The 21,293-nt window shown below is 39.8% G+C and overlaps 4 protein-coding genes across 5 annotated transcripts; 3 read left to right on the forward strand and 1 right to left on the reverse strand.

The window, feature by feature from the left end:
• Nucleotides 1–903: 903 nt before the first annotated feature.
• LOC137948060 (protein CLP1 homolog) lies at nt 904–9,253 on the forward strand. The gene is made up of 10 exons (XM_068793981.1): nt 904–1,378; nt 1,820–1,888; nt 2,009–2,101; nt 2,853–3,094; nt 3,395–3,533; nt 6,334–6,390; nt 6,584–6,718; nt 7,915–8,150; nt 8,596–8,640; nt 8,944–9,253. The coding sequence occupies exons 1-10, from the start codon at nt 1,202–1,204 to the stop codon at nt 9,029–9,031; spliced, it is 1,281 nt and encodes a 426-aa protein (XP_068650082.1). The 5' UTR covers nt 904–1,201; the 3' UTR covers nt 9,032–9,253.
• A 567-nt stretch (nt 9,254–9,820) lies between these two features.
• Nucleotides 9,821–12,628, forward strand: LOC137948901 (uncharacterized). 2 transcript variants are annotated; one of them, XM_068795113.1, is made up of 2 exons: nt 9,821–10,013; nt 11,875–12,628. In XM_068795113.1, exons 1-2 carry the CDS (start codon nt 9,872–9,874, stop codon nt 12,567–12,569), a joined length of 837 nt encoding a protein of 278 aa, XP_068651214.1. In that variant the 5' UTR covers nt 9,821–9,871; the 3' UTR covers nt 12,570–12,628. The 2 variants fall into 2 exon arrangements, with proteins under 2 accessions (XP_068651214.1, XP_068651215.1); XM_068795114.1 differs by having other exon boundaries at nt 11,893–12,628.
• Nucleotides 12,629–13,169: 541 nt separating this feature from the next.
• On the forward strand, nt 13,170–15,444 carry LOC137948728 (putative pentatricopeptide repeat-containing protein At5g40405). Its single transcript, XM_068794881.1, has one exon. The coding sequence runs from the start codon at nt 13,292–13,294 to the stop codon at nt 15,137–15,139; it is 1,848 nt and encodes a 615-aa protein (XP_068650982.1). The 5' UTR covers nt 13,170–13,291; the 3' UTR covers nt 15,140–15,444.
• A 101-nt stretch (nt 15,445–15,545) lies between these two features.
• On the reverse strand, nt 15,546–18,981 carry LOC137948040 (protein NRT1/ PTR FAMILY 4.6-like). Its single transcript, XM_068793957.1, has 5 exons — nt 18,828–18,981; nt 18,596–18,698; nt 18,090–18,307; nt 16,852–17,292; nt 15,546–16,688 (listed from the first exon to the last, which is right to left on the reverse strand). Exons 1-5 carry the CDS (start codon nt 18,828–18,830, stop codon nt 15,717–15,719), a joined length of 1,737 nt encoding a protein of 578 aa, XP_068650058.1. The 5' UTR covers nt 18,831–18,981; the 3' UTR covers nt 15,546–15,716.
• Nucleotides 18,982–21,293: the final 2,312 nt, after the last annotated feature.

Genomic DNA, 21,293 nt, shown 5'->3' on the forward strand with positions numbered 1-21,293 from the left:
CCCCTGCTCGTTCGCGATCCCGATACCGATCTATACCTATCCGACTCACTTCGAGCCGGCTCGAGTGCCGACGAACCGAATCTGGCTTCGGTCGAGCTCAGCTCGTTAAGGTAAATGAGCTGATTTCGGTACTCGAGCTCGGCTCGAGCTTGATGGATGATGAATCGAAGCCACCCCTACTTGTGGATTATTCTTTCTTAAGGTTCCACACTACGATTGGTTGCATACAGTGATGCTGATTGGGCAGGATGCCTCGATACACGTCGCTTTACTACAGGCTGGTATATGTTTTTAGGAGATGCACTGATTTCTTGGAAATATAAGAAACAAGATCGGGTGTCCAAGTCATCCATCGAGGCTGAGTATCGAGCCATGTCTACTGCATGTTCTGAAGTTATTTGGCTCTGCAGCCTTATTATTGAGCTCCAGTTTCCTCAGACCTCACCTACATCACTTTATGCGGATAATACGAGTGCTATTCAGATTACGCCCAACCCTGTTTTCCATGAGCACACCAAGCACATTGAGGTTGACTGTCACTCTATTCGCGATATTTTGGAACACCGGGTAATATCTCTTCCGTACATTTCTTTGGATGTTCAAGTGGCTAATGCCTTCACCAAAGCATTTCTCAACCCTGACATAATTTTTGGTTGGCAAATTGTTGCTGGTTGACTCACTAACTTCAATTTGAGCGGGGATGTTACCGTATCTTAGGATGTATATTAGGTAGAATTTATGTTAATACTTGTTGTGTATTATATTTTGTACAAAGGGTAATTAGATAGGGTATAATGGGCTGGATGGGATTGTTTTGGGCCGGTGGGCTGCTATGTAATAATATTCCTAACTATAAATAGACAGTGAAGGCGGGAAGGATCGCATTCCATTCGTTCCCGAAGAACCTCGTCATCTTCCTCCTCGCCGTCTCCCTCGCCGAGAAACAAGTCGGGACTGTGCCGTCAGTACCTGGAGATCAGCTGAGAGCACTCCCTTTGGGCGGTGCCGTAAGCCTCGTGAGGAGGTATTCCGTCCCCGGGAAAACCAGTTCGTGGACGCTGGTCTCGGCTGATCCTTCTGCCCTGGTTCACCGACGTAGACATCTGATAACACTGTCCAGAGTCCGTCTGACTCTAGTTCAGTTTTGAAGAGCGGGTGTTTGCTTCGCGTCAATTTGTTCAATTTTACAGGAAGAGGCTCAATGGCTTCTGCTTCTCCTTCGCGGCAGTTCAAGCTTGCGAAGGAAAGCGAACTGAGAATCGAAGTGGGCGAAGAGACATCCTTGCGTCTCCGTCTTCTCTCAGGCACTGCTGAAATCTTCGGCACCGAACTACCTCCCGAGAACTGGCTCGATTTCCCCCCTCGGCTCAAATTCGCTGTAAGTAGCCTGTAACCTTCTCTTTCTCTTTCTCTCTCTCTCTCTCTCTCAGAGTCGGATTTTTTTCTTTTCGGTGAAAACGGATTACCTAAAGTTTGTGACAGCCTTTCTGACATTAACGCTGGGGCGAAGTTATCTCTTTTGCAACGACGATCCCTGATGGTTTCCTATGCGTAGAAAACCAATTCAATTATCCGAGGAGATTGGATAGAGAAGTGTTGGAACTCAATGACTATGTTTGCTGCATATCTTTTTTTTTTTTTTTTTTTTACAGTTTGCTGCATCTCTTTTGGCGTGATCATTAATCGAGAACTGAAAAAATCTCGTCTTTTTTCACTGTATAATTAACTCATAAGACTACCCAAGTTTTTTTTTCTTTCTTGTGCAATTTTCGTGCCTTCCTAGATTTTGTATTTACTCCTTTTCAAAATTTTGTTTCAGATTTTTACTTGGAACGGTGCCACAATTGAAGTAAATGGAACTAGTGAAGTGGAGTATGTTGCAGATGAGGTATGATACATTGAGGTTGTTGTGACAAAATGCGCATATTTTCATGACGCATGCAGGTATGGACATCTTCTGTAATTTGCTTATGAAATCGTTTGGGTGCTTTCTGAATGCCTTCATTAGACTCCGATGGTAAGCTATGTCAATGTACATGCCATACTGGATGCGAGACGAGCACGTGCTAAAGGATCAAACAACGACAATGATTCTTCTCAGGTATTGCCTCTGCGTCATATTCTGTGTTCTTGGGTAGTTTTTATGTTCGATGCTTATCCCCCAGTATTTCTTATTTGTTGTTCTTGATTTATTTTCTGGAGAAGTGTTTTTCCACATGAGTTGGAATGAACATCCTGTGGCATGAGTTTCTGTTTCTATGAGCAGTGAGATGCAATCTAAAATTCTTTCTGCCAACTATAGTGCTTAAGTGTAAATATTATCTTTAAAATCATAGCTTGTGCTTTTATAAAAGCTGAAACAGGGTCTGTAACCCACATCAGGGGGGGGGGGGGGGGATTTCTTCTTAATTCTCTCTTTCTTTGAATTTTTTTCCTTTTGTTTGGATTTCAATTTCTTCTTCTTTATCTAATTGTTCGGTTCTGATTCTATCACAAACTACAGTAAATGTACGTGTCAATGAAATTAATTGAAGAATCTTTTTATTATTTTTTATTTTACAAACTATTCTGAGGGTTTTTGTTAAGGCATATTTCTTTATATGTTTAATAATTTGAACATGAAGGCACCTTAGTTGGTGATGCTTCTCTCATTGTTTTGTCACTCGAATTCAAATCTTTTGAAAAGGTAGCTTCACATTGACCAAATAAGAAGGTTCTGATGTTATTGTCATTGTTTTCATCTGATTCTCATTGCTTGTTCCTTCTGGTATTTTTGAAATTTCATTGCTTTGTGTTGGACTTTTTATCTTTTTGTATTTGAATCTCAAACCATGCTGGTGGTTCTGGTTCAGGGCCCAAGGGTTATTGTTGTAGGCCCTACAGATTGTGGAAAAAGTAGCTTGTCAAAAATGCTTCTCAGCTGGGCTGCTAAACAGAACTGGAAACCGACCTATGTTGATTTGGATATTGGTCAGGGGTCTATTACTATTCCGGGGTGTATTGCGGCCACTCCAATTGAAATGCCCATAGATCCAGTGGAAGGCATACCACTTGAAATGCCCATCGTTTATTTCTTTGGGCATGTGACACCAAGGTAACCTTCTTTTGTTTTGATTTTGTTTAAGTTGGGTTGAGAACCATTCATAAATGACTAGCCAAAGTTAAGGGACCTAACTCTAGATATAAACAGAAAGTTTTTATTATCCTGAATCCAGGTGGGACTATTCTTGATGGATGTAATGATCTTTTTCTTTTTATAGTTTTCACCTAGGATTGGTTCCTTTTTTCTCCACCAATGAGTTTATCAAAGATTGGCAAGTAAAATCTGTTTAAAGGGATATATTAAATTAGGTTATGATCCTTAAAAGGCGGCTCTAAATGTGGCATGTGGCAGTGCAAATGCAGAATTATACAAAGTGCTTGTCAAGGAGCTTGCTAGAACCTTGGAAAGGCAATTTGCTGGTAATGCTGAATCTCGAGCTGCAGGAATGGTGATCAACACCATGGGATGGGTAGAAGGTGTTGGTTATGAGGTTTGTCTTTAGAGGCTTCATCTAAGTAATTTATGATTTTCTCATTGTACACAAATGGCAAAATTGTGAATCTGTTTTCTAAATGCTTTGTTTGGTTCCGTTGGTGAACATTGTAGTTCAGCCATAAGGCATTTTGCCTGGACAAAAAGCTGTATTTGGTGAATGAACACAAATTGAACTAAGATGTATAATTTACTCTTGTTGAATTTTTGAAGAAGAAAATAATTCATTGTCTATTGTAAATTAAGTACATTGCATCTCTATTTATGATAGAGAAAACACATAGAAATTGAGTTGAATTTACCCATACCCTAGTTACACCTAAAGTACAACTCTTAAAAGATAAATCCTAAAATAATTAAATAACTCTAACAAAGTAGAAGTCCAATAATACTAATATTCCTTCTTGGTTGAACCTTCTTCCTTTGAAACTATTTTCTATGAGAGCCATGTAAAATTCTTCCATATTTGTTCTTTAACACTCCCTCTTAACTAAGAGTTTGTAACTTCTGCTTACAAAGAAAAAATTTTTTGGTCTTCAAACTTCTTTGGTTGAAAAATTCGCAATCTTGTTCTCCCTTTTAATTAGATATTCTAGTCACATAAAATTTACTGCAACATGTGGAATAAAATACCTCTTTCTTGTATTTCTATGTCTATTCCCTCCCCTTAAGTTGGAGATAAAAAAGATGTAAAGACCCAACTTGGACAAAAGAAATATGGGAGAAGAAAAATCACTCCTAACTGAACGATAAAACTCCATACACCAGTAAAAAAATGTCAAAGTCTGAAAAAAAACTCTGCTCAAGTTCAAAGATGGAAAAGGCCCAATTTTAGGAAAAAAAGTCTACTTATAATTTAAGGATAACTCATGCAAAATCACCAGTTGGGTGAATTAAAAGACTTGACTCATGCTGGATATTAGGCGCACTCCTTTTTTTTCAGGTAGTGGATTTATATGCATTGGTCTGAAGTGATGAGAAATAATGACAAATTGAAGAAATACTAGAAGTTTTACATGGACTCAATGACGCAGGTAAAAAAAAGAGCAACAATCATACTTTAGATGGAAGGAGGCGCACAATGCAGCACTTATACTTCCAAATAAGGAGGCACTCATCAAATCAATAGATTAATGAGAGTGACAAGTCTTGACACATGAAAAAAACGGATAAAACACTTATAATTATGTTGTTGAGATTCTTCTTAAAGGAATGAATTAACATTAAGTGAGAGTAAAATGTTTACCACAACTAACCAAAAAAATGGAAAGCTTTGGGGAAAGCTCAAGGACGCATAAAGGTAGTAAAGGGAGTTGAATAAGAGAACTTGCTTAGTCTAAGAATCAATGACAACAAGTTATTAAAATAAGATAGAAAAATAGGCCCTTTCTTTTCCCTTGTTTCTCTTTTGAAACAACCTCAAACCCTAATTTAGGGTTTCATGTGGGAGACCAGTTACTTTGTCCAACCAAAAGGTTTATTAAAGATAAAATTTCAAAGGAATTTTTGTCCATATAGAAGTGAGTTTATGACATAAAACCGAAGGTAATGGCTGGAGAGAAAAAAAGAAACTTTAGCTTGCATGCTTGCTATATGGTATATGCAAAACAAAATTTTGATGGAGAAGAAAATACTATGATGTGCATGCTTGTAAATTGATGAGGCATGCAATTAAAAAAGAAAACTTTGGAGCCTAGAATTTATGTACTCAAAGGATAAACAACCAGAATTGGAAAACATAGACTTATCTTGAGGAAAAAACATAAAATTCGGATTTCCACAAGCAACATGTTTCCAACCTGACCTTTGAGTCTTCTGATGTTTATATCTCTCTCTAGATAAATTAGATTGAGAAACTGTTTATTGGGATAGATAATAGACGCACAAAACTTTCTTTTGAGATATAATTATCTATAAAAGTTTCCGTCTCGTTTTGTATGGTACAAAATGTCTAAAAAAAATGAAGCTTTCACTGCTACACAACTCCTTTCTATTGCTTGACTTTTGTTGCTTCTTATGCCAACTTCTCTTTGTAGAAAACTCAGTTTGACAAAATTCTTTTTGTATTGGGAACTAGACTACAAATCTTTTTGCAATATATAATTTACAATATGGAAAGTGTAGTATGAAGGTACAAACACCAAGGAAAAACATGCACTAAGAATGAAAATAAACACATTGTTTTTGTGGGTTGACTGAGTAAACTCAAATAACCTGCCTCTGATACCATGTTGAATTCCTGGAGAAGAAAAAAAAATTATTTACTGTTATAAATCAAGTACACTAGGCCTCTATTTATAATAAAAACAATACATAAAAAACTGAGTTAAATTTAACTACCTATATTCTAGTTACACCCAAAGAAAAACTCTTAAACGATAAGTTCTATAAGAATTAAACAACTATAACAAAGTAGAAGTCTGATAATACTAAAATTTCTCCTTGATTGAATCTTCTTCCTATGAGACTCTTTTCCATAAGATTCACATAAGATTCTTCCATATTTGTTCTTCAACAACTCTTTTCAAAGTACTCGATGCATGCACTTGTCAGTAGTTTTAAATAGAACCCCAACCTGCAAAAAATAGTTCATAGGTTTCTTTCTGCGGATATTGATGAAGCTTCAGCTTGCTTAATGCCAAATTTAATTGTTGGCATATTAAAAACAAATTATTGGATTAAGTTTGATTGCCATTGAAAAAAAAGGTTCTTCGGGGAAAGCTTTCACAATGACTAGACACTTTTTGGTTTTCATGCATTTAAGACTAACTCTATCTATTTCTATGTTTTGGTGGCAGTTGCTCCTCCATTCAATTGAAGCACTAAATGCTGATGTAGTGTTGGTATTGGGTCAGGTATTTCTAAGCTTATATCGTTTTCTCTGGTTGATTATCCAAACTAAAGTTGCTTTCTGTGACAGCTAGGTAGCTGTTTAAGTTTATTTGAGAATGATGGAACTGGTGTGTTTTGTATGAACGATATAGTGAGACCTCAAAATGATAGTGATGTACATTCTGCTTCTATTTGTTTGTCTGTGAAACTCTGCAGGAGAAACTTTATAGCATGTTAAAAGATGTACTGAAAGGGAAGTCAAATGTGGATGTTGTGAAACTTCACAAATCAGGAGGGGTTGTGTCAAGGAATCCAAAGATCAGACAGAAGGCTAGAAGTTTTAGAATAAGGGTATGAAGATTGTCAATTCCTGGGTCTCATCAAATGAACAGCTGTAGGCACATGTTTATGGAATGTATTTTGTATTGAGTTTGATCAATGTGCAGATAACACTTTGTATAATCTAATTGTCCTGAAATGTGGATATCCAGATGCTCTTTTTATTTAATGTTACTACATTTCATTTGCTGCTGCTGCTGCTGCTATTCCCTCTCTTTCTCTCTGATATAAGTGACTTCTGCAAACTTCTCTTCAACAGGGTTGACGATAGTTGCATGTGGTGATTTTTCGCTCATATGCACCTTAGATTAAAGTTTCTGACCATGATTCTTCAAACTTCTCTTCAACACGGTTTAAGCATAGTTGCATGTGGTGATTTTGAGCTCTTATGCACCTTAGATTAAAGTTTCTGACCATGATTCTTTAAACTTCTCTTCAACACGGTTTACACATAGTTGCATGTGGTGTTTTTTAGCTCTTATGCACCTTAGTTTAATGTTTCTGATCTTGATATTTATGATTTTTATGACCAAAGCTGAGGCTGGAGCACCCATTGAGTATGACCAGACTTCTAGGACGATCTATACATCTATTGAATGAATCAAAGTATTTTCTTAGGCTATTAGTTGTAAAATTAATGATCTCCTGGTTCCTCCCTCCAAAAAAAAAATCAATGTTCTCCCAGGTGAGTGGTTAGGATGTTTGTTTTATGCACCGATCAACCCTAGTACTTAAGGTTTCTGGTGCATCAGCAACTGTGGCAGTCCTGCATGTTTTTCTTTTCTTTCTAAATTTGGCTTCATTGTGTCTTTGTTGTATGTCTGACTGTGCTGTGATGTTGTCATGAACATGAATGTGAAGTCTTGATGCTTGACTCCAGCTACTGACTTGTGTATGTAATTGTTTAATTGAACGCTCAACTTTAAGAATAGGTTTGTTTTTGTTTGGTAAGCATTTATGTTGTTTATTATGTTAGATTATTTTTTTGCTTTGCATTTTGATGTTAATTGTCACAAAATTTATATGTTCACATTTTTTATTTTATACAAGACACCTTAACTTTTTTATAAGATTTCCAAGGAATGTACTTTACCTCTCTATGGACAACAGGATATACTTTTAATTTCTGAATCATATGCATTTATTTATCTATGTGCACAATTAACTAAAATTGTCTGGCTGCCACATTGACATGGGCCTTCCTGCAGGAATACTTTTATGGCCTTGTGAATGATCTTTCTCCACATTCTAATACAGCAAATTTTTCTGATCTGTTTGTATATCGAATTGGTGGTGGTCCACAAGCACCTCGTTCAGCACTTCCTATTGGTGCAGAGCCTGCAGCTGATCCAACACGACTGGTCCATGTGAACATAAATCATGACCTACTACGTTCGGTTCTTGCTGTTTCATATGCCAAGGAACCTGATCAAATTATCACCAGGTAAACCGAGGGCAATGTATTTTTTCTCTTCCAAAATTTGAGTTTTCTGTTTGTAACTTAACAGTGGACATCCACTGAAATCCTTTTCTGGGAGTCTATTTAACCTGGTAAAGCAGTTATGATAGGCCCTGTGAAAAGGGCATGTGCATAAATAGGTTTTGGGATCCTGTTCACATTTCTATTTGTTAGGAGCACAATGATCCTTTGTCAGGTACGAATGAAGTTTGTCTAGTTCCTTAAAGGTGAATATTTTACCAGTTTCCTGTACTTGATGAATTTATCTCCAGTAATAAAGTTGTAGGACATCTAATCCTTGTCATTTGAATGACTGCTCTGTCTGTCTCAGACACATAAACTGCACCTTTTGATGTTATCAAGTCATCAAATGGTTGGATCACATGCTACTTCAAAAGAGTTTTTAACAGTTTTGTGCCTTTCGTTGCAGTAACGTCGCTGGATTTATATATGTCACCGAAATTGATATCCAGAGGTATGATATTTCAGTTCTTTCCCTGGCATACATCTCACTGATCCTAGACATTTATCAAAGATTTCCAGTAGGTCATCACTGACTGTTGGATAAGTAGACAATATAAAAATTGACTTGGTTTGCCTACTGATTGTAGCATAGACTTTAAGTATCCTGAATTGTTTAAGTCATCTACTTGAGAAAATTTAGGTTTACAATTCATGCCAGATGAATGGTTAGCATTCATGTTCTTCTACTAAGGTTGCATATTTGTTCTCCTGAATTATGCTGCTACCAGTTGTGAAACTATTTGGAATGTGACAGGAAGAAGATCCAATTTCTTGCACCATGTCTGGGTGATCTACCAAGCAAGTATTTGATCGTTGGCAGCATGACATGGTTAGAGACCTAAGGGTTATGCTCTATGGTGGTGCTTGTTGCTCTGTCTTCTGTCTTCATCATCCGGCTTCTCCACACTCATTGTTGAGAAAGAAACGGAAATCCTCACCCAGAACAACCGCTGTATGTCATTTCTTGTGGAAGAATGACGACCATGTTGTGTATTTAACTAAATTCACTTTGAGAGAGATGTTTGCGAATTCACATTTGGTTCATAATCTGATCACACTCTAGTAGCAGGTTTCAACCACCCAACTGGTCCAAGTAGATTGGTTTTGTTTGATTGCCGTTGGAGGGGAGAGCTAAGAGAGGGATCCCTGCCCTCCCTGCCTGTTTTTGACTTAGGAAAGGGGTCCTTGCCCTTTCTTGTTGTTTCAATTGGCTAACCCTATCTCTCTTTTAATTTGTTTTAAAAAAAATATTGTATGATATCAATTTGATAATAATTATTTTTAAAATATTTAGTAAAAACGAGATAATGATAAAATTTATTTTATTAACTATTTTTGGGAATAATAATAATTAAATTCTTATTTTTTTTTTCATAAGTTCCAAATTGACCTTAAGGGTTTACTTTCCATCGAACCGTGGTCGATACTTAGCAGAGCGGTAGTTCGACCCCTAGGACCGGAGTTGGGTCCCAATAATTCATCGCTCAGGTTTCCACATTTTTAATTTCAATTTTCGAAGGACTTTTTTGTCATTTATGTAAAAGCCACCCTTCATTTTGTACTTTCACCTTATCTATATTTTTTTTATAAAGACCGTCTCGTGGTTGCCCATGGCAATGCTACCTCTCCGTGTCTCTTTTTATCTTTCAAATCCCTGAAACTGAAACGAAGGCGATCGTTCAATGGAGAGCAACGCAAGGGACGCCCGGAAAAGGAGACTTGCTGAGCGTGGAGCCGATCGCCTCGCCTTTATCACCGGACAACGTGACGCTTTCACACAGTCGCTGTCTCTTCCGAAAGCTCCTGTTCATGTTTCCGCCACCGGTGCGTTGTATTGCGCTCGTCTTGCCCTAAATTGAATTATAATCGTTTCTTGATATTATTATCTTGCTCTTATTATGTCCAATACCATGGATCTAGTTAAGATCTGTTTCTCAACTCTTCCTAATACAGACTGGAGGAGCACTTACATTTTTGATAGCCTATTTATTTCCTTGCTTGCATGTGATTCTGTTGAAACTGTTTAGTTTGCCGGTCTTATTGGTGACCGGCGAGTTTTTTCAATTCTCTTGGTGGATGATGAAATCATACAGCGGTTTTCTTGGAGATGATTACTTAATGTTTCTGTGTCAAATAGGAGGTCAATTTGGTGTTGGCAATGCATGCCTGATCTTTTTTTTCTTTTTTTTACTTGTCGAGTAAAGCATCCTGTGGGGCGTTCTTAACGAACCCGTGCTGCTTGATGATTAAGCAGTTAATATATCCATACACACTGCAGTGAGGATGATATCGCTAAAATCCTCAATCATGCGTCGTCAGCTGCAATATTATACATAATGGTTAATTTGAAAGCACTGTCCAGATCAACTTAAAATGGAAATAGAAAAATATGATCTCAGAAGATGCTTCTTTATATCTTTACCTCTCTGTCACTACTGTAATCAGCAATCAATACTGTCTGCTTCTTCATTCAAGGGAGAAGAGTGAGAAAAGTCTTGTAAGATGAGGATAAGGAAAGTCAAATCAATCATTGCGAGTGACTTCCATTTTTCTTTTTATGAGGTTGTATTTCTTATTACTCTATTTTATGTGTTTCTAGTTACCTTGTTAGTTGAGAATTTGTTAGTTTAAACAGCTTTATGTTTTGCTAAAGTTATTAAGTGATTTTTTTATTGAAAACATAAAATGTTCTTGAAACTGGTAGATGATTCCCTAGCTGTTGTGGAATGTTATGTTTGTAATTCAACAGAACGTTTTGCAAATGTCATTATGTTAGGCATCTGGCCAGTACTCCAAAAATTTTAGAGCATGGGATGTGCAGAGCTGGACCATTGAATCTATCTTATACTAGGCTGAACCAAACTGACGGCCATACCTAGGTTGGACCCCATAAGACCATAACAATCCACCATTCTTCTATGCCTAGAGGGTTCCACTCTATGTTAGCTTTCACTTTGGATCATATGACCTTTTTCTTTGTGTTGCCTCTCATTCTGGCCTTGGGTATCACTTTTCTACGTAGTGCCTTATAGGATTTGAACATAGGATCTACTGTCTGCTTTGATACCATATGTTAAGTAGTTGACCAATATATTAAAGCTCCATAGCTGTTGGAATACAGAAAACTAGGCCCTTAACCTATCTCATACTAGGTTGACAACTTGACTCCTTTACCCCAGGTTGGATATTACAAAACCATAAAAAATCACATGCAGAAGAGAAAAAGATCTTTTTTTTGTTTGTTGAAAAAGCATAAAAAGGAAAAAGTCTTGAAACTGTGAGTATTGAAGTTGAAGCAGGTGCAGCATCAATGAACCACTTTGGGCAAGGTTTCACTTTCATAGCTCGATACATGGTTTCATACTGGTTCTTGCAAAATCCGGTATGTGATCTGAGATATCTCACCCAATATGTGAGATGTCTTATGGAAATATGAAATTATACAATATGTATCTTGTCAGACCTCTGAAAATCCATGATATCTCACCTGGTAACTGAGATATCTTGCCAGTGTGTGGCATCTTGACTTTGAGAAAGGAATAGTTATAATTTCTTGTTTGGCCTTCATTATGATTTGAAGTTTGGGAAGGCATTGTAAATCTTAATTAAGCTTCTCCATATATCTTTTAAAAGCATCATTCTTTGTTATTTTTAGTTCATTAACCTTGATCTGTTTCTCATCCAGCCTTTCCAATATTTGCAGTTAGTTCCACTGGGGAGGATGATACCCCTAGCCCTTCTGTGGCACCAAAAGCTGAGATAGACAATGATACTGTTTGGAAACCAACAGGATCCAACACTGGAATTCACCTTCATCACAGAACTAGCTCACTTCCTGTTCAGCCAAGTTATAGCCTTTCTGAAGCTGCCCGGACGGAAGTTACCGATGGGAATCCTACAGATCCTATCCCGGTATTGCAGAACTCGCAGTCCTATTCTGGGAATTTGTCCAATAAGAGCAGGCTGGGGTCCTATCTAGCTAAAACTTTTTCTCCCAACCGGCTTAGCTTGTCCATTTCGGCAACCGAGACCATTCGACTAGTTTCTGCTGTCATATTTGCACTTATAGTGGCAATGACAAGTCAAACCACTACAGATCCCCTTGTTCTGCAGAGCTTCTTAACATCTCAGCCCCTTGTTCTCCTTCTCCTGACTAACATAACTATTGTGCTGGGATTAATACTAGTGGAGAAAGGAGGCAGTGAAATGACTGAAGAAGGTAAAACAACTGCACAGGAAGATGATTGGGCAGATAACGTTGGTAAGGTGTTGGAGGTTGGATTGATGATGCAGAAAGCCCTCAATGCTGTCTTCATGGATTTTAGTGTGTATGCTGTAATGCTGATCTCAGGTCTTTCCCTACGGTATTACTTTTTGTAACTGAGACTCACGGAGGATATCTATTTACCCTAATGCTCAAAGTCTTTTATTTTTGAGTTTTCTTTGTTTTTTATTTCTTTCCGTTTCTTGTTGTCATAAAAATTATGTTTCTTAAAATGGCTCATGACAACTCTTTTACATGTATTCATATTTTCTGTACCGATATATTTTTATTTTTTATTCATTTGAAGGAAAGGGCATAACGTCATTGGTGAAATTGTGCACTCATAAATGGAAGGAAACTATGACTGGTGTTTATTTTCTGGCAGTTTTGATCGATTAACTCCTGCATTTGGGCCAGGCAGTTTTCAAGAATTTGACAGTGCTATATTTAGCTCAATACTTGTTCCAATTCTAGATCTTTTACCTGAATTGCGGAAGAAACGCTTCCCTCTATGGAGTTTTTCTTTTTGGTCTCCAAACTTTTGAAGGATCAGGAGAAATGGGAACTAGTGCAGGAGAGTTGCCTGTTGGAACAAAAGAAAAAAAAATGAGTGGGGTCTGTGGATTGGGAATAGGAGCAGAAACGAAGATAAACAGTGGATAAGAAAAACACAAGTCTGATATAAGAAATGGGGACTTGAAAACCGGGAAAAAATGGGCAAATAGAGAGGCCTCCGCCCGGAAGCGAAAAACACAAGGGCAAATAGAGAGGCCACCGCCCGGAAGCGTAATAACGAAATCGTAGACTCCGAACACAATGCCCTGTTTCTTCTTCTCGGATGATGAGCTTTCTAAGATCTATTACTAATTACCCATCTCTTTCTCTAATACAATCATGTCAGTCGTTCAAAGAAATTAGACAAGTCCACACACAATTACTCGTGAATGGCATTCTCGAGGAACCATCTTTACTCGGCAAATTCATCGCTTCTATCGCTCTTTCTTACCCAGATAAACTCGATTACTCGAATCATATCTTAAGCCGATGCCAAAACCCGACAGTTTTCGCCTTAAACACCATGATAAGAGCCTACTCTAAAAGCCATAGTCCCTGGCACAGCTTCCACTTCTACAGCCAAATTCTTCACGCAGACCGTCTCGTCCCTGATAACTATACCTTCACCTTCCTGGTAAGGACATGTGCTCACGAATCTACGTTGCAAAACAGCTCTGCCGTCCATGCCACCGTGATGAAGCGGGGGTTTGAATCAGATCCGCATGTCCAAAGCGGTCTAATCCACATGTATGCCGAACTTCAGGCATCGGATTCTGCCTGTAGAGTCTTTGAGGGCATTGACTGTCCGGATTTGGTCACCCAGACGACAATGGTTGGTGCGTGTGCGTGCTCTGGGAACATTGGGTTCGCGCAGAGGCTGTTTGATAAAATGCCTCATCGAGACCTTGTTGCATGGAATGCAATGATTGCAGGCTATGCACAGTGCGGGAAGTCGAGGGAGGCACTGGAATTGTTCAGTCAGATGCAAATCGAGGGTGCCGGGATTAATGAAGTCACTCTGGTGTCTGTGTTATCTGCTTGCGCGCATTTAGGTGCCTTGGATCAAGGCGGATGGGCTCATGCCTACATTGAAAGAAGCAGGCTGAAAATGAGTGTGACACTGGGGACATCGCTCATAGATATGTATTCGAAATGTGGGGTGGTTTCTAAGGCCTTGGAGGTGTTCTGGAAGATGGGAGATAAGAATGTGTTCACTTGGAGCAGCATGATAGGCGGGCTGGCTATGAACGGAGTGAGTGAGAAGTGTTTGGAAATGTTTTCTCTCATGAAAGAGGAGGGGATTTTTCCGAATGAAATTACTTTCATATCAGTTCTGCATGGATGTAGCGTGGCTGGATTGGTTAGTGAGGGCAAAATGCACTTTGACTCAATGACACAAGTGTATGGCCTAAAACCTTGGCACGAGCATTACGGCTGCATGGTTGATTTGTATGGTCGAGCAGGACTCCTGATTGAGGCCTTTAATTTCATTCAGAACATGCCCATTAAGCCTCATGCAGGTGCATGGGGTGCTCTGCTTCACGCCTGTAGAATACACAAAAACTTGGAGGTGGGTGAATTTGCATCACGGAGGCTTGTAGAACTAGAAGAAAGAAACGATGGAGCTTATGTTCTTATTTCAAATATTTATGCCGATTCCGGCAAGTGGAACGGGGTTAGTGACATCAGAAGATTGATGAAATCCAAGGGAGTAAGAAAAGAGCCTGGTTGTAGTGTTATTGAAGTGGATGGGGTAGTTCACGAGTTCTTTGCAGGGGACAAAACACACCCAAGGTATAGAGAGATTGAATTTATGGTAGGAGAGATCTCAAGGCGCATGAAGATTGCAGGTTATGTGGCTAACACGAAAGAAGTGCTATTTGATGTCGAGGACGAGGAGAAAGAGGATGCTTTATGTAGGCACAGTGAGAAGGTAGCTATTGCCTTTGGGCTTCTGGCTTTGAGAGAAGGATTGGTTATTAGGATTGTGAAAAATCTTCGGGTTTGTGGAGATTGCCATGATGCTACCAAGGTGATATCCAAAGTGTTTGATAGGGAGATTACTGTGAGGGATAGGAACCGATTTCACCATTTCAAGGACGGGAAATGTTCTTGTGGGGATTATTGGTGATAAGCTAAATGCATCTTAATTTTACTGAGGTATTTGTTTCTTGAGCAGTGGGCAGGGAAATTTTTTTGTTTAGTGCAGGCAACTGGTAGTTCGCCCTGGATGTTGTTGATCACTGTTCATCATTAAATTGTTTGTTATAGCATTAGTGAATGAAAATTATTGACAGGAATGGAGACAAGACTATGAATGTGCTAGAAAAAAGAATGTTGACGTGTCACTAACCCCATCTCTACAGTGTCCCTTTGGTTGTGAAATTCACCACTTTGCTAGAGGACAAGGACGAGAGAGGAAAAAGGAAAGTAAAAGCAAGGAGAAAGAAAGAGAGAAAAAGGAAGACATGGCTCGGAACCTTTTCTTTTGAAACAAACAGATTTTTTGTCATAAGGTGATAAATATTTAATAAGGAGATCCATGGAAATATACCCAAATTGATAAGCTACTCCTTTCAATTCTTCACATTCGGATATCCTCTACCGAGGTTACAAATCCGATAAATGTTACAATGGCTCATGACAGATGAGCTAGGGGCAAAATCATCTCGTGAAAATTGTTATCCGATGAAGAAAAATGGCGTCTTTTAGGTCTTGTTGCCCAGTGATCTGTACTTGTAGCGGCTTGCCCAGAGGAGAAAGTGCAGGAAATTTAGTGTACTCAACACACACATCAACCAGTAAAATCTCTCAAGGTGGTAGCTATTGATGTTGCTACCAGACAGCCAAGGCCGATCAACAGTGGCTCTGTTGACCACAGAAACGAGCACTGAACTGAGATAATAACCCATAGCCAGGGATGCAAATGAAAGCGAAGTTGCCAAGGATCTCATACTCGCAGGAGTCTCTGTGAAGAAGAACTCCATCAGTCCCGCCAGTGTGAAAAGGTCGGCTGAACCTAAGAACAGGTATTGAAAGGCGATCCAGAAGAAAGTAACCGGCAAGGACTGATTGGAGTCAAGTAAGCCTGATCGGGTCGCCACCCGTTTCCTTTTGATCTCCACTAGAGCGGCGACCGCCATTGCAATTACGGAGAGAACTAAGCCAGTTCCAATTCTCTGTAAATGTGTAATCCCCATCTCCGTTTTCATCTGCTTTCGAGCAAAGGGCACTATAATGTGGTCATAAATCGGTGCAAGGATCATGATGAAGACGACAGGGAAGACAGGTAAGGATGCCGGGGGGACGGTCAGTGACCCCAGTTTGGTGTCCATGGTGGCCGCTTGTTGGACTGAGAAGGTGGAGAGCTGTGCGAGGCAGCAATTGAGCATTATGGTGCAAGCAAAGATGGGGAGGATTTTCATGATTATTTTTACTTCTTCCACCTGTTCTACAGTGCAGTGGAGCCTTGAAAAAGAGGGTCTGGTCTCCAGTGCTGTATTGAGGAATCTGAGCGAATCAGTCGGTAATTCAATTGCTTCCATTTCTGGGCATTTCACTGTTTCTTCCTTGCCGGAGACGCATCTGAATAGATTGACGGGGCTTGTGGTCATGCTGACAACTGCATTTGGCGGGCTTCCCCGGTTGATGCAGCTGTTCCAGATTGACCCAATAAGAACCTGTAAGATTCATTTTCCGGTACCCGATACGGAAGTGAACGGCGGTTTCAAATTAGCATACAAAGTAAAAAACTAGAAATTGCAAGGAGCCAGTCCCTGTCTCCTCATTTTGGATCATCCCCTCACCCAAGATCAAATAACTATCAAAGCGAAACTTTCTTACCTTAGCCATCGTCGTCAAAGGACTTCCATTGGGAATCTTGTTCCTGTAAGTTGCAGAGCCAGAGAGAAAGAGAGGAATAGAAAGCAGAATCGTCGCGGTCGAGATTCCGAAACCCCATTCCCATCCCTTGTTATCCTCAACCCAGACAACGAGGGTGACGGCGATCAGAGCTCCACAGGAGAGACAAAACACAAAGTAGCTGAAGAAGGTGGACCTCTGCTTCCGCCCCTGTGGCTTTTCCTCGTCGAATTGTTCCGCCCCGTGTGCGGGCAACGAGCCTTTTATACCCCCAACGCCCAAGGCGACGAGATAAAGCCCCAAGAAGAGCATTGCAGCTTTTTCACCACCGGCTTCCTGGCATGGAAGCCCAGAAGCTGCGGAGTTGCATGGGGGTGGCTTTAGTGACGGCAGGTGAGCTTGCACTGTCAGTGTCACCAGACCCTGAACATACCCATCAAAGATTAACAAACTCCCATTAGAAAGGATCTTGAATTCTTGATGCTTGACACAACCCAGATACCAGAAGAGCAAAAACAAACGATCAATAGATCAAGAAGCTGAAGCATTGGATCAAATGCAAGATGCGACAGAAAAGACGGAAAACTGTCCAATAATAAAAGCAGTCCAATGATGGAGATATTTTGAGATACTCGTCCTCCTCCCACTCCCACGAAAAGGGAAGTGCCACTGGTCGAGGAAGGCCACGTGAACGTGTACTTCAGGGTGGTTGAGACTTAAAACTGCCCAAAAGCAGAAGTCCCACTGATGCCACTAAAAACAATTCCATGATGCTATGAGTCTCCCATGGTTGTCTTCATTTTGCGAAGGCAACCCATCACCTGATCTTTTGCTGTCCAGTGATGTCTGTTGCTTCTCCTGAGGGACCGGGCTTTCATGTGGGATGCCCTAATCATGAAACCAGTCATGGTCATGAAGCTATCAAGGCCATGGGAACTACCAGACGTGTCTCATGTGCCTGAAAAAGCGGGTCCCTCCTCCTACCGCATCGAATACAGAGGTGGGTTCACGTTCAATGTTTCAGGACAGATTGTTCCGAAAGAAAATCACATCACAAACTTTTGTTTATTTGCTTTGGGGTGAAACACTGAAAAGTAAGAAAAAGTACAGTGAAGACAGGAGGAAAAACAGTTTGCACCGGCAAAGCTACCGGCGAGGGGAAATCTGGAAGAGACTGGAAAGGCTGTAGCTGTGGTACAGCCGTGGAGTGAAGGGTTTACCAGGAACTCGACGGAAGCACTTATCAGGTACATGTGGTAAGAGGTGAGGAATGCATCGGAGACGAATCCTCCGAGGAGCGCAAGAAGAAAGGCTGTCCCCATGAAATTTGTGACGGTGGTGGCTGATATTGCTGGGGAGAAATGCATAAATTTGGACAAGTAGGTGACCAGGTTGCTTGCGTTTGCCAGAAAAGCCAGGTTCTCCAGCACCTCCACACCTGCAACATGTATAAAATGGACAAAGAACTTGTAAATGAAGACCCGTTAAAGATTGAAATCATCTATGCTATTGGAGTAATCGTTTTCTTTGCATGATCATCAGCGATGGTTTTCTTGCATTACATAGTGAAGCAAGTTTGGGGTGTTGAGAATTGAAGAGGGATAGGGCAAAGAGAATCAAATGAAATGGAAGAAAAACAGGTTGTTCGATATGCTTTTCATTTTGGGTTACTGTTAAATTTCATTTGTATGCTTCTGCTTCATTTTCTGTTTCAGGATGAGATTACCCAACACAAAGGAAGCTGCAAGCATGCCTCCATGGCGGCTTCTCAAAGCTGGTCTTCCTCTCCAATCCACATAGCCCGCCCATGTCTCTGCACCGACACCTTCCTACAAGCAGATCATGAAATGAGAAGCTTGAGTTTACTGCAAAATTTAAATAAGCCAAAGAGACATAATAGGAAATCAAAGGGACCCAACAGAGGATCAAAGGAGAAAAGGAAGTGCAGGAAATCTCACCATCTCTCTTCCCCCACTTTTTTTTTTTTTTTTTTTTTTCCAACTTAAATTGGAATCTGTACTCAGGGGAAAGACCGGACGGAGAGAGAAGAGAGAATTTGGTGTATGAATGAAACAAAGAGAGGATGCAGCTACAGCCTGATTTAAATAGAGAGGGTCCAGCATGACAGAAAGCTCTCGACCCTCTTCAAATTGATCCGAGGACATAACAGACAAATCCCACAAGATTCCATGAGTTTTTCTTTTCCTTCCTTCCTGTTCCATTCGTCCATCCTAATCAAAATTTCCATTTCTACCACTTCTTCTGGGCTTTACCGCTTTGCCAAGAACAGAAAATAAGATCAGAGAGCAGAAGACATGTTCTCATCTATCACTCTTATGAATGATTTAACATAAGAATAGACAAAAGAGGGTGAGAGGTAGAGGAATCATATCCCTGAAGCAAGTTGAAAAAATTAGGTTCTCTTCTAACTTCTGAGATCCCCTTATATTTGACCACCGTTACCTGACAATAAATGGAAAGCTCGGGGGACCCATGATGATATTTATGGCATTTTGGGAGGGGCAATTTGGGTTGCAGGATCTAGAAGAGGAAAAGAAGCCTCCATGTTATCCTATGAAGAACAAGAGGTTAAAATACAGGAGAGATTCTTTTAGTGACCGATGCACATGTCAGTGAGTGGTTCTGTTTCTTCTATGTGAAGATGTGGGAGAGGGGGAGAGAGAGAGAGAGAGAGAATTTCCTGCAACATTGACTGGGGCTTTCTGCTTCTTGTTTCGATCTATAAAAGAAATCCATAGGGACCCACAACTGGGTGTGTGGTATACTAAAGTGCCCTTTATCTGAATAATTTAGCCTGGCCAGAAATTAAGGATAAGAATAAGGAAAACCTACTTTGTGGTGTCAATTTTTCTTCTCTATATATGAGGATAATTGCTCTTTCTTTAGTTCATAAAAACAGCAGTTAAAGGGTTTCTAATTCTAAATCTAATGACATATAAGAACAAGTATTAATTCAAGTTTATATATGTTAAGAATACAATCTTTTGAGAGCTAAAAAAACCATAGATAGGTCACCATTGGGTGATTAAGAGTATTTATTGCCTATTGATCGGCACTGTCCAGCAATATTGATCTGCCCACTTCATAAGCTTCCCTTAGTTCCACTTGTCACAAAAGATCATCACTACCTTGCATCCGACATAAAAATAACTAACTAGTGTTTCTATTGCTAATGAGTTTGTTAAGTTTTTTTCAGGTCTCTATATAGAACAGTATTTCAATCGCCCTATCCTAGACCAGATCAACTTCCGTCGGATCTCTAAATCTGATGTTTCTCATCTAGAAAACCCTTTCTCCCCAGATGAAATTGATGCAGCAGTTCTCGGAATGCCTAGAGATAGGGCCCCGGGCCCAGATGGTTTCAATGGGAAATTCTGTCGTTAATACTGAAACATTATCAGAAGCGATGTGCACAACTTTGTTAAAATTTTTTACCAAGTAGGTATCACCTACAAATCTATTGGAGCCTCCTTCATTGCCCTCGTTCCAAAACAATTATGTTTCGCTCATGCCAAAGATTACATGCCTATAAGCCTCACCACAAGCTCTTACAAAATCTTAGTTCGTATCCTCGCCAAGCGCCTCAAGTCTATTCTCCCTAACATCATCAGCCCCAGTCAGAGTGGTTTTATTGCTGGTCGAAATATTCTAGACTCGTCTATGGCCGCCCATGAAATCCTTCACTCCTTCAAGAAATTGAATAACCCAAGAGTTATTATCAAACTAGTTGACCACCTCCTCAATAAGATGGGTTTCCCCATTCGTTGGAGATTTTGGATAAGAAGCCGTATCTCTAACATCTTCTATTCAATCCTGATAAATGGCAAACCTTGTGGATACTTCAAAGGATCTAGGGGACTCAGAGATCCCCTGTCCCCATTTTTGTTTACTCTCATTGGAGAACAATTAGCCGCAATGATCTGTCTGGCTAAAACATCTGGATGGCTAAGCCCCGTCTCTCCTAACCCTGTTCTCGATATTAGCTTCCTCCAACATGCAAATGATACTATTTTTTTCTGTGATGACACCCTCAATCAAATTCATAATTTAAGTGCCGTGCTGAGCTTATTTGAAATCTCAACTGGACAAAAAATCAGTTAGGAGAAATCTTCTATCTCTGGTTACAATATTGAGCCTGGTCTTCTCAACTCTATGGCCAACTATCGTGGTTGTTGCGTTGAATCATCTTCTAGAACCTATTTGGTGCTTCCTCTTACCCCACGTAATGCTTACTGGCACCCTGTCATTGAGCGTTTGGAAGGGTGACTTGCCACCTGATGGGGAAAATTTCTCTCAAAAGCAAACAAGTTAACTCTCATCAAATCATGTTTAGAAGGAATCCCTAACTATTATTTATCTATGTTCCATTGCCCAATGTCAATCAAAAATAGAATTGAACTCCT

Source organism: Aristolochia californica, unplaced genomic scaffold, assembly GCF_029961685.1.
Source record: "Aristolochia californica isolate CCGP_79_NKW_82.1479 unplaced genomic scaffold, dmAriCali1.0.hap1 SCAF_13, whole genome shotgun sequence".
Lineage (NCBI taxonomy): Eukaryota > Viridiplantae > Streptophyta > Magnoliopsida > Piperales > Aristolochiaceae > Aristolochia > Aristolochia californica.